General features: G+C 46.4%; 1 protein-coding gene across 5 annotated transcripts in view; it reads left to right on the forward strand.

Annotated features, from left to right (window-relative positions):
• The window catches only part of plekha8 (pleckstrin homology domain containing, family A (phosphoinositide binding specific) member 8), a 68,142-nt gene extending 55,437 nt beyond the window's left edge, over positions 1 to 12,705 (forward strand). For all 5 annotated transcript variants that reach the window (XM_048561506.1, XM_048561517.1, XM_048561535.1 and 2 more), the window contains 2 exons: positions 10,737 to 10,798; positions 10,896 to 12,705. In XM_048561506.1, coding sequence (XP_048417463.1) covers positions 10,737 to 10,798; positions 10,896 to 11,093 — 260 coding nt within the window. In that variant the 3' untranslated portion in view covers positions 11,094 to 12,705. The remainder of the gene's footprint in view (positions 1 to 10,736; positions 10,799 to 10,895) is intronic.
• The last annotated feature ends 216 nt before the right edge of the window (positions 12,706 to 12,921 follow it).

Below are 12,921 nucleotides of genomic sequence, written 5' to 3' on the forward strand. Positions count from 1 at the left end.
ACTTTGGTCACCTGTCCTGCCTTATTGCCCAAAAGAAGGTCTAGTTTTGATCCTTCTCTCATAGGAGCATCTGCATATTGATAAAGAAAATTTTCTTGAGCACATTTGATAAATTCTTCACTGTCCAAACCTTTAACACTGGTAGTCTTGGTCAACGTTTGGAAAATTAAAATTCCCTATTATTGCAACCTTATTATGCTTACATGTACCATGTTCTCTCTTACTTTTGGGGGAACCTGTTGGACAACCCCATAAAAGCGATCTTCCCTTTCTTGTAATTTTTACCCATATATTTTCACCAATCTTTCAGAAATATTTTCCGTAGTTACAGCAGCAATGTATTCCTTAATCAAAAATGCCACCCATACACCCCACTTCCTTTCTTGCCTCCTTTTCTATCCTTGCTATCACATCTAAAACTGGGAACATTGAGCTACCAGTACCGTCCATCTCTCAGCCAAGTTTCTCTAATAGCTATGACATTCCAATCCCATGTTCTTAAACATGCCCTGAGTTCATCAGCCTTACCTGTAAGACTGCTTGCTTTGAAATAAATGCAATTTAGTTCTTCAGAGTTACTACATACTTTGGCTCTCTGTTGTTTTTCTTTTCTAATTGACACGTTCTCCTCACATTTAGAACCTACCCATCAAACCTTCCACTTGCATTACTGCTTAGAATTCCTCCTGTTGCCTTCTCTATCATATGACGTCTCCCTTAATAGAATGAGCAGATCTCCCTGCTAAGATATTGGCCCCTTTTCAGTTTCGTTAAGAGATTAAAAAAAAACAACAAACTGGCCAGATTGCTTTAGTGGTTTTCATGACATTTTGTTCCACAGGTAAAGATGTTGGTTTCTTGGTTGATTTTCCGAAAATGTCAAGCAGGGTCATCTTTACAGTTCACTCATAAATTTAGTTTACTATTCCCTGAGCTTTGAAGAGCTGCTCATGGAAGGTTAAACAGGGAGCTTTCGAATCTTCATGCTGTGGTATCCACAGCTAGATTCCTTTTCCAGAGAAAACACAGTCCCAAAATCCAATACAAACTCTGACCACTCCCTGACAGACTGACTGTCTCCTCCTCAAGGTTCCAATTTCCATTCCAGGTCTGCCATCTGCATGAATGTAAGGTCTTTTCCAGACTTGCTAGAACCAATTCTCAGGTTCTGACCTCATTAATGGCAAACTTCTGTTATCTCTTTAAATACACTACTTTTCCCTGGTAACACTGTGTCTACAGAGCCTTTTGACCAGGAACCAACTTGCAATTAACTTTCAGGCCTGGCCTCATGAATATCCCAAAGCTTGTGAGTTTTGAGAAGATTTGTAGCTCAGGTTGAGGTTCTGGATGTGAGTTTGCTCGCTGAACTGGAAGGTTCGTTTTCAGATGTTTCGTCACTTTTTTTTTTATTTGAAAAAATATACTTTATTCCTAAGATGTACAAAAAATAAAACATATTTACACACCTACCCAGTCATGCAGGCCGCTCCGGGTTACCCAGGGGGTACATACACCAACTAAAAGGAAAAAAAAAAACCAAAGCAAAGAAAACACCCCGGCAGTCGTCACCCCACACAGTCTCCGTTAGCCCCCTGACCAGTTGGGGAAGGCGCCAGCTGGGCCCAGTTACCAGATAGGGTTCTTTTTCCTATTCTGGATGAGGGGTTTCATACGGTGGTCTTTCCCCACCGCGCCTTGGCGGCAGCTGCCCCAAGCTTTAACGCGTCCCTCAGCACGTAGTCCTGGACCTTGGAGTGGGCCAGTCTGCAACACTCTGTCGGGGTCAGTTCTTTCAGATGGCAGACCAGCAAGTTGCGGGCAGACCAAAGAGCGTCTTTCACCGCATTGATGGTCCTCCAGGCGCAGTTGATGTTGGTCTCGGTGTGCGTCCCCGGAAACAGCCCGTAGAGCACGGAGTCCCGTGTCACGGAGCTGCTCGGGACGAACCTCGACAAATACCACTGCATCCCCCTCCAGACCTCCTGCGCATAGGCACACTCCAGAAGGAGGTGATCGACAGTCTCGTCCCCCCCGCAGCCACCTCGAGGGCAGCGTGCGGTGGTGCAGAGATTCCAGGCATGCATAAAGGATCTCACTGGCAGAGCCCCTCTCACCGCCAGCCAAGCAATGTCCTTGTGCTTGTTTGAAAGTTCTAGCGATGAGGCATTCTGCCAAACAACTTTGGCAGTCTGCATGGGAACCACACGACGGGATCCACCCTCTCCTTTTCCCGAAGGGTCTTGAGGATACTACGTGCTGACCACTGCCTGATGGCCTTGTGGTCAAAGATGTTTCCTTTCAAAAATTTCTCCACGAAGGACGGGTGGTACGGAACGGTCCAACTACTCGGAGTGTTCCGCGGCAACGAGGCCAGGCCCATCCTTCGCAACACCGGGGACAGGTAGAACCTCAGTAAGTAGTGACACTTGGTGTTTGCGTACTGAGGATCGACGCACAGCTTGATGCAGCCGTACACAAAGGTAGCCGTTAGGGCGAGGGTAGCGTTCGGTACGCCCTTTTCCCCATTTTCCAGGTCTTTGTACATGGTGTCCCTGCGGACCCGGTCCATCCTCGACCCCCCCAAATGAAGTGGAAGATGGCCCGGGTGACTGCAGCGGCGCAGGTCCAGGGAATAGGCCAGGCCTGCGCCACATACAACAGTACCGAAAGCCCCTCGCACCTGACAACCAGGTTCTTACCCGCGATGGAGAGGGACCGGAGCGTCCACGTGCCCAGCCTCTGCTTCAATTTGGTGATACGCTCCTCCCAAGTCTTAGTGCACGCCCCAGCTCCACCAAACCAAACACCCAGCATCTTCAGGTAGTCTGTCCTGACGGTGAAGGGGATGAAGGAGCGGTTGTCCCAGTTCCCGAAGAACATGACCTCGCTCTTACCCCTATTGACTTTGGCACCCGAGGCCAGTTCAAACTGGCCACAGATGTCCAATAGTCTACTCACCGACCGACTATTGGTGCAGAAGACGGCGACATCGTCCATGTACAGGGAGGTCTTGACCTGAAGGCCTCCGCTGCCTGGGATTGTCACACCCTTCAGGCTCATGTCCTTCCTGATCGATGCGGCGAAGGGCTCCACACAGCACACGAACAAGGCAGGAGAGAGTGGGCAGCCCTGCCTGACTCCAGATCTAATAGGAAAACTGTCTGATTCCCACCTGTTGATTGAGACTGCGCTAACGATGTTGGCGTAGAGCAGCCAGATCCAATTGCGGATGCCCTCCCCGAACCCCAATTTGGAGAGGATATCCCTCATGTAAGCATGAGAGACCCTGTCGAAGGCCTTCTCCTGGTCCAGGCTGACGAGGCAGGTGTCCACCCACTTGTCCTGTACGTAGGCGATCGTGTCCCTGATGAGCGTGAGGCTCCCAGCGATCTTCCTGCCCGGCACAGCACAGGTTTGGTCAGGGTGAATCACTGACTCCAGGACAGACCTGACCCGGTTGGCTATGACCTTGGCCAGGATTTTGTAGTCCACGTTCAAAAATGAAATGGGACGCCAATTCTTAATTTCTTCCCTCTCCCCCTTCCTCTTGTAAATGAGGGTGATGATGCCCTTCCTCATGGACTTGCACGTTTCCCCTGCCCGAAGCGCACTATCGTACACCTCCAGCAGGTCCTGGCCGACCAGGCCCCACAGAGCGGAATACAGCTCGACCGGTAAGCCGTCGCTTCCGGGAGTCCTATTCCTCTCCAAGGACTTGAGGACTCTGGTCAGCTCGTCCAGGGATATCGGCCGGTCCAGCCACTCCCTCGTGCCGTCGTCTAAGACCTCCGTGATAGACGACAGGAACGACTCGGAGGCTGTGCTGTCCGTGGGCTTCGTGTCGTACAGTCCGGCATAGAAGGATCTGCTGATCCTCAAAATGTCGGGCCGAGACGACGTCACCAAGCCGTCGTCCTCCTTCAGCTGGCTAAGCACAGAGCTCTCTTTGTGCACCTTCTGAAAGAAGAAACGCGAGCACGTCTCGTCCTGCTCCACGGAGCGGACCCTGGACCGGAAGATTATCCGGAAGGCCTCCGCGGCGAAGAGCGAGGCTTGCTGGCTCCTCACCTCGCGGAGGTCGTCCGTGACATCGACCCCCATCAACTGCAGAAGGAGCAGGTTCTGCACCCTTTTCTGGAGTCGCGACAGCTTTCCCCGCCTCTCTCTTGCCTTCCGAACACCCTTGAGAACAAAGAACCTCTTGATGTTCTCCTTCACTGTCTCCCACCAGTCGCCCGGAGACTCAAAGAGGGGTTTCACGGTTCTCCAACCGGCGTACTCCCTCTTAAGCTCCTCGACGTTCTCTGGGGTCAACAGAGTCGTGTTGAGCTTCCACGTCCCCTTGCTGGCCGGCTGGTCATCCTGTAAGTGACAGTCGGCCAGCAGGAGGCAGTGATCAGAGAAGAACACCGGCTCGACGCTGGTGGACCTGACCGAGAACGCCCGTGACACAAACAGGAAATCTATCCTTGAGTGGATATACCCGTCTGGCCGCGACCAGGTGTACCTCGGCTGCGCTCCGTCTGCAGGGGTGCTGAAGACGTCGAGCAGCTTGGCGTCCTTCACCATGCCCATCAGGAATCTGGACGTGACGTCCAGTTGACTCCCCCCACCCGCTGTCCCCACGTCGGATCTTCCATCTGCATCGATGATGCAGTTGAAGTCTCCGCCTAGGATGACCGGCCTGGACGTAGCCAGCAGGGGTGGAAGCCGCTGCAGGACGGCCAACCGCTCACTCCGTACCGCTGGGGCGTACACGTTGATCAGCCTCAGGGGAGCATTCCTGTAGGTGACGTCAGCCACCAGGAGGTGCCCCCCCACCACCTCCTGAACTGGAGAGATGGTGAAGTTGCGCCCCCGCAGCAGAATAGCCAGGCCCGAGGAGCGACAGTTGTTACCCCCCAACCAGATCGAAGGCCCACAGGTCCAGGCGCCGGACCATTTCCCGTACCTGCCGAGGTGCGGTATCCCGCACTCCTGCAGAAACAGGAGGTCCGTCTCGATGGTGGTCAGGTAGGCCAACGCGGATACACATCTTGTGGTGGACCTGACACTGTGCACGTTAATGCTCGCAACTCGTACCCCCATTTTGGGCAGTGACCGCAGTACCCTCCCCAAGTCCAAAGTCCAGCCCCTCCATCTGTCCCTTCATGCCCATTAACTGGGTTAACTGCTGGACACTCTCCGGGCTCAGGAAACCGTCCGTGCTGCCTTCCGGGTGGCATCCCCCCGTCAGGGGTGCGGAGGTAGGAGGGTCCGGCTCCAGGTCAGGCTGGGGACGCACTGTTTCCTCCTTTCCGCCTTGGAAGCTCCGGGTGGCCCTCCAGTGCCCCAGCGGCACTTGACTGGGTGTCGGCGGGAGCTTCAGGACGCCTCCCATCACCTGGAAGCGGGGTGCTGCTTTCCTTCTCCCTCAAGATGTTTAATTTCTGCTTTGGGCGGGCCCTCTCCAAATCCCCCTTGTCAGAGGAGCTCTTATAGCCCCCCCTGTAGCTGCCTCTTCCCGCCTGATGGTTGCGGTTCCTGGGCCCGTTGACGCACCTTCCTCCTCGCTTTCCGGACTGTTGTCCACTCCCCTGGGTTGCCTGTCGCCGCCTCCATCGGCTCCGGGTTGTCGGGTGGGAGCGGAGCCTGCAGGGGCGCTTTGCTGGCCTCGGGCCCATCCTGCAGGGCTGGGCCCTCCTGCACATTAGTGGGGTCATTGCTGGGCCCTGGTGCCTTCCTCTCCTCCGGGGGCACTGGCCCCGCATTGCCCCTGCCGGCGACCTGGGCTTAGGTGGTCCCCCGCTGCGGGCATGCCCTATAGAGGTGGCCCACTTCCCCACAAAGGTTGCAGCTTTTCTCTTGTGGGCAATCCTTTGCAAGGTGTCCCTCCTCCCTGCAGATGGTGGCTTTGCAGTCGGCCGCCATGTGACCTGACCTACCACAGGCATGGCAGACTTTAGGTCGCCCTGCATAGGTCAGGTAGCCCCTGCTCCCGCCGATCGCGAAGCTGGACGGTGGGTGTACGACATTCCCATCCGCGCCCATCCTCAGCGTCACCTTGACCTGCCTCTTATTCGGTCCAGTTGCCAAAGGGGTCCACGATGTTGGTTAAGTCCCCTTCCACCTTCACAAACCTTCTGAGGAAGGTCAGGACATCAACTGCTGGCACATGCGGGTTGTACATATGTACAGTCACCATACGGCTCCTCTGTGCTGGCATCACAAACAGCAGGACAGCGGTCAATACAGAGAGGGGGCCCTCACCTCCTTTCTCCTTGAAAACCTCCAGGAAGCACTCTCAAAGCTTGGCACTCCTGAAGGTCACGTCGTAAAAACCTCCTCCGGGGAAATCCTGCAGGCAGTAAATGTCTGCAGCAGCGAACCCGCAACAGTCCAACAGGACCCTCTTCACGAAGAGGGTGCGGTCCACAGGTGCACCTTCATCCACCTTCTTTACAGAAACACAGATGGTGTTCCGGACCCCCTGACCTGGGGCACGAGAACTTGCCGCAGCCATCGTGCAGGTTGGCTGCTCCCCTGAACCAGCGTTAGGCCGAAGCCAGCATTAAGATCCACTGGTTGCAAGGGTGCACAGCCAACCTGACATCCTCCTTTCACCTCCTAGACAGCACTCTCCTCCTCCTGGCCCACAAGAGAGTGGGTCTTTATTGTGTTCCAGATATAAGCTGATCCACTGAGCTTGCCAGTTTGTTCCCAGATGTTTTGTCACCATTCCAGGTAACATCAACAGTGAGCCTCCAACGAAGTGCTGGTGTTATGTCCCGCTTTCTATTTATCTGGTTAGGTTTCCTTGGGTTGGTGATGTCATTTCTTGCATTGGTGATGTCATTTCCTGTTCTTTTTCTCAGGGGGTGGTAGATTGGCTCCAAATCAATGTGTTTGTTGATGGAGTTCCGTTTGGAATGCCATGCTTCTAGGAATTCTCGTGCGAGTCTCTGTTTGGCTTGTCCTAGGATGGATGTGTTGTCCCAATCAAAGTGGTGTCCTTCCTTATCTGTACGTAAGGATACGAGTGATAGTGGGTCATGTCAGCAATAAACCCAAACAAACAGACAAAACGGGCTCAGAAACCATAACCACTCTCCCCTACATCAAAGACATTTCCGAAATGACTGCCAGACTACTCAGACCTCTTGGCATCACGGTAGCCCACAAACCCACCAACACACTAAAACAGCAGCTAATGAACTTAAAAGACCCTATACAGACAACAAACAAAACAAACATCATCTACAAAATACCTTGCAAGAACTGTGACAAACACTACATTGGACAAACTGGCAGAAAGCTAGCCACCAGGATACATGAACATCAACTAGCCACAAAACGACATGACCCACTATCACTCGTATCCTTACGTACAGATAAGGAAGGACACCACTTTGATTGGGACAACACATCCATCCTAGGACAAGCCAAACAGAGACACGCACGAGAATTCCTAGAAGCATGGCATTCCAACTGGAACTCCATCAACAAACACATTGATTTGGAGCCAATCTACCACCCCCTGAGAAAAAGAACAGGAAATGACATCACCAACGCAGGAAATGACATCACCAACCCAAGGAAACCTAACCAGATAAATAGAAAGCAGGACATAACACCAGCGCTTCGTCGGAGGCTCACTGATGATGTTACCTAGAATGGTGATGAAACGTCTGAAAACGAACCTTCCCTCAGCGAGCAAACTCACATCCATACCAAAGCTTGTTTGGTTCATTTTCTTTTTAACACAAGCTGTTACCCATAGTCCAAATATCATATTTAGCTGTCAGTTTTTAGTTCACAGCTCCAAACCAAAATTGATTTTTAAAAAATGAGAAATTAGTGAGGGCTCTAACAATAAAATGAGTTGTTTTTGCAGTGTGCTAACAAATTGGGGGAGTTCTGTACTTGATATTAGGAAACATAAATCTGCTTTTGACTTGTTGCATGTTTCAAGGGATACCTTTGTCTAATAGTTGAGGGAGATGTAGCTCACTAAGTCAATCAATGAATCAGTGAGTCAACGAATCAAAAGTACTAACATTGTCAAAATCCTGTTGCAAATTAAACTGGACAAGATCCTTTTTTCATTTCCCTACATTTCGTAATCTAGTAACCTGCGCTCACTCTTCATTTTCATTTTATTTTTGTATCCTGAACTTAATTAGATTCTAGTGATTGTTTACTCAGTCTTTCCTTACATTAAGGCTGCAGGTGTGCTCCCATTCATTCGACACATCCCTAAAGCTATTACAAGTTGTGTTTCCTTTCTCATTGGAGTAGCAATATTGTGGGGACGTTTTTTTTGTAAAGTCCGACGTTTGATGATTAGGAGTTGGGCTAAAGGTTCCTAATCTATAAATAACAATATTCAGGCTCTGTGCAGCAATCAGGCTCCCCATTGTCTTACTGTGAATGTTGTCGTCCTTTCACTCTGGCAAACAGACCAAACAAAGCAAAAATAGTTTCTTTCCATGACTTTTCTGTCATTCAAATGGTTTTCTCCACCTATTTTTTGCTTTGTTAAAAATCTATAATTAAGACAGAAATATTTGTGTTTACATATTGCTATTTGTAGCCTTTGAAAGTTCAATTGTATTTTACAGCTTATGAATTGACCTTAAAGTGTAGTCAGTGTTATTACAGGTGACAGTAGGAATGAGCTGTGACCTTAAGGGGCTGAACAATAAATGCTGCTCTTTGAATGGTAATGTGAGGCATTTATATCTACCCAAGCAGGCACAAGGCCCCCATTTATCCTGTAATCCTTAAAATAATCAGTCTGATGATATGTCTCCTCCATATAGTTCTACTGTTTAATATAGTATTCTTTAATTAGCTTAAAAGATTTAAGTGGGCCAGCGCAATGTGATTTTGTTTTCTTTAGTCTTTAATGGGATGTGGTTATCAGCATTTTCTGCCTATCTCTCGCGGCCCTTGAACTGGTTGGCTTGCTGAGCCTTTTCAGCAGGCAGGAGTCAATCACATTACTGTGGGACTGGAGTCACATGTAATCCAGTCCAGGTAAGGACGACAAATTTCCTTCCCTGAAGAACATTAGTGAACCAGATGGGTTTTTAGAACAACTCCTAGTCTTGTGATCACCCTAATTAAGACAAGCTTTCAACTTCAGATTTATTGATTGAATTAAAATTGCACAAGCTGTCATGGTGGATTTTGAAACGATACCCCGAGCATTAGCCTGGGCCTCCAGATTACTAGACCAGTGACACTGCCATTGCACACTAGTATAACATGATAAAAAGTGATCTTTCCTTTTTGCATTACTGTCTTAAAAAAAAGATTGGATGTATCTACGCCAATTAGAATAGTGAGGATGGGGTCACAATTTTCCTCTCTGGGTCTGTGGGAGGTACTGAGGGAACCAATCTAATAGTTATGTCTTTTAGGATTCAACCAAAAGGGTTTGTGGTGGTGCTACCATGGTACCTTTGACAATGTACATTGAAGTTTCCCACCCAGAGAACAATCCGTGCCCTTGCTACTCTCTCTCTCTAGTGGTACTCATTATGGAGGAGACCTGATTCACTAACCAAGGAGGATAATAGGGAGTAATGAGAGGATATTTCCTTGCCCATGTTTGATCTGAGGCTGTGAGATTCCACAGAATCTGGATTTATTGTTGAGGAATACCAGGAATCTCCCTCCTGACTCCCAACTCTGGTTGGACTGAATTGCCAGTGGGGTGTGACATCTCAAGAATGGTATGGTAGTATTGAGGCCATTGTCAAATTCTCAGAATCCTACTTAACTGACAATGTCAGACTGTCACTTCTTCTTCTAATGTTGGCATAAACCGTCCGATGTTAGTAAAGATGTCTATTCAGTATTGACAGTGCCGGGTTTTAAGTTGTCATTTCTGGCACCTGGCTCAATGCTAGGTGTTCATTCCTTTCTTTATACTTTGTGGCTGTTTGATGCAATTGGATGATGTGCTAAGCCATTTCAGAGGACACTTGAAAGTCAACCATATTTCTGAGGGCCTGGAGTCACATGTAGGATAGAACAGGTAAGGACTGCAGCTCTCCTTCCATTAAACACATTAGTGAACCAGATGGATTTCTCTGCAACTACCAAAGTTGATTTCATTGGTCATGATTAAACTAGCTCATAATCTTAGCTTTATTAATTGAATTGAATTCTCACTCCTGTGTTGAGAGTTGAACCCATGACCTCAGACTAGAAACCTGATTGTCTGGAGTGTTAGTCCAGTTGTGTTACCACTACGTCATTGCACATAATTTTTAATTGTTATAATTGACTGTTTAAGAACAAGAATATTAAGTTGATCTACTCTACTCTTCTACAGATGTATTCAGTTCAAAAGTTGAAGAATGGTTCATTTTCTTGCAATCTCAGTCCTGTGATCCTGGGGGATGCCATGATCCAGTCACAAGTTGATTATAAATGATGACAGTGATTAATGGGAGATTTGATAACTCCTTTATGTGACTAAATTTACATATAATTTTATTGTTGATTAATTTTAAAGCCAGTGCTGTGTGCAGTACATTCTGCGTACTGCCTCTGGACTTTGGCAATAGCTGTAGGTTCTGCATTTGTTGATTATAATTTTTTGTATTTCACGGTGTCAGTTTATCATTTGACAGATTGTTGATGTGCTTCAAACTGAACACTGGCTCCTTCAGTTGTGTCAACTTTTATGTATTGTACGTTTTATAATCTCCAGTCAACCTTTTTTTGGTTCCCTTGTTTAGACACGTCGTATGGTAGAACGTTGCGTCAGTATCACGGTTGGGTCGTTAGAGGTGTCTTTGCAGTAAGTTTTTCTTTCCAAACATGTTTTGTACATTTGAAAATTCTTTTTTCCAGTGAAATAGTGAATAAATGTGATTGCTTTATTCTCACATTCACAGTTGGCATTAAGAGCAGCTCCATTTTATGAAGGGTTTATGGCAGCCCTTGCTGTGAATGAAGGAGATGAACAGAATGAGGCATTCTATGAAGGAATGAAGAGAGATTTAAGCCAATATCTTCCAGCCATGGGGAAGCAAATAGAGATTTTAGATGCTTTGTACGAAGAATATAATTTAGAATCTGATGAAGTAGTATAATGATAAATTACTTCTCATAATGTTGTTTGAAAAGGAAGAAATATGAGATTTTTGGGTCATCTTTCACCACAAATGAAATATGCAGCAAAATATTAGTTTGTTTCAGTTTCAGTCAAGCCCATTGCTTTCAGTTGAACTGCATTCTGTTAAATCTCAAAACTTTAATGTGTGTGTTCTGTAATGGACAATGGAGGTACATTTCTGCATGCATGTTTGAAGGTAGTGGCATATTTAGCGGGTGTTTTTAATCCAAGTATCTTGGAGTTCAAATATGTCAACTTATTCCTTGAACACGTCCTAGCTAGCAAAATGACCACCAGGGTCTGACTATTTACAAATTAACTTGAAACACTGATCACCCTTTATGATTGATGTCATTGAGTTTGTCCTGAAAATAATTGCCTGTTCCGTATTTTGTAAATTTGAGTTCTTAATGTCATCTAAAAGTGATTGATACAGAGACTTTTCTTCGTGCAGAATCTGCTTGAATTTGGTACATTTTACATGTTAGGGATCGTGCAAAGGCACAATGGGCTTAAACAGCTGAGAGGTGCCCAGCAATGCTGGAGAAATCTCAGGCAGGTCTGGCAGCATTTGTGCAGAGAAAAATAGAATAATGTTTCAGCAAATTTAGTTCTTCGCTGAAGAAGAACCAAATCAAATGCAAAACATGACACTGTTTTTCAGTCCACAGATGTTGCCAGACTTGAGTTTCTCCAGTATTTTCTGCTGGTTTTAGATTTACAGCATCTGCAGTATTTTACTTTCATTTGAGCTACTAATTAATATAATCATTTAAAAAAAGCACCTGAAAGCAGATCCAGTCAGCCCAAATCTAATAATGTATGAATTTAATATAATTTATGATGTGATAAATAATTTTGATGATGAAAGCAATGGATTTAATTTTAATCTATTTCAGAACCTATACATCTATAATGTAATTCTGTTTTAAATCTGATCCATAGAGAGTGCCACTGAACTTTATTTAGCGTGTCAGCTAATTTGAGGATGTTGCAACAGAAACACTTCTCACCTCTGTTTTTAGCAGCAGAGTTGTTTCTGCTTGGTCTGTACACACTAATCCATGCACCTATCATTATTTTAGCTGTTCCAGTCCAATGTTTCTGAAGTTGAAGTGATAACAAGTTGAAAACAGTATTGTATCTGATTTTGTGAAGGGGCAGAAGAATTAATGGCCAAGATATGTGCCAAAAATAATCCATTTTGAATGCAATTTGCATATGTAGGCTTTGATAAACCACTGACTGGAATACAAGATCAACTCTAAACCTGCTTTGGGAAAGAGCCTGGGCTACAAAAGGACCTATAGAATAAGTTGACTTGAACATTTTAAAGTAATTACTAAATGTAGAGAAGTTGCCAACACTGGCAAATTTATTGTCATGCCAACTTATCAGCTGGGGTAACTGAACTAAACCTAACCTAATCTAGATTTTAGAAGTCTTTGTATGGCATTAAATGAACTTAGCTTGTAATTATAGCCATAAGAATTTATTTAACTGAAATTGCACTGTGTACCCATGTGTGTATATACATATATATGGATAAATTTTGTACTTATTTAATAAAGTGTTGCATTTTTATTATATATTGTTTGATATAGTTGGATTGTTAATGGGAATATTAGTTGGCAATCATAGCATCTTGAACTTGTAAGGAAATTCTAATTTAGAATTAAATGATTGCTAGAAGTGCAAGAGACAACAAATTGGAATTCAAATGTACTTACATCTTCAGGCAATCTGCCTCCTTTTCATATCATTACGGGATGAAGAAACAGACCCAAATTCAAAGGGGGTCTGCC

The sequence above is a fragment of the Stegostoma tigrinum genome, chromosome 2, assembly GCF_030684315.1.
Source record: "Stegostoma tigrinum isolate sSteTig4 chromosome 2, sSteTig4.hap1, whole genome shotgun sequence".
NCBI classification, from domain to species: Eukaryota; Metazoa; Chordata; class Chondrichthyes; order Orectolobiformes; family Stegostomatidae; genus Stegostoma; species Stegostoma tigrinum.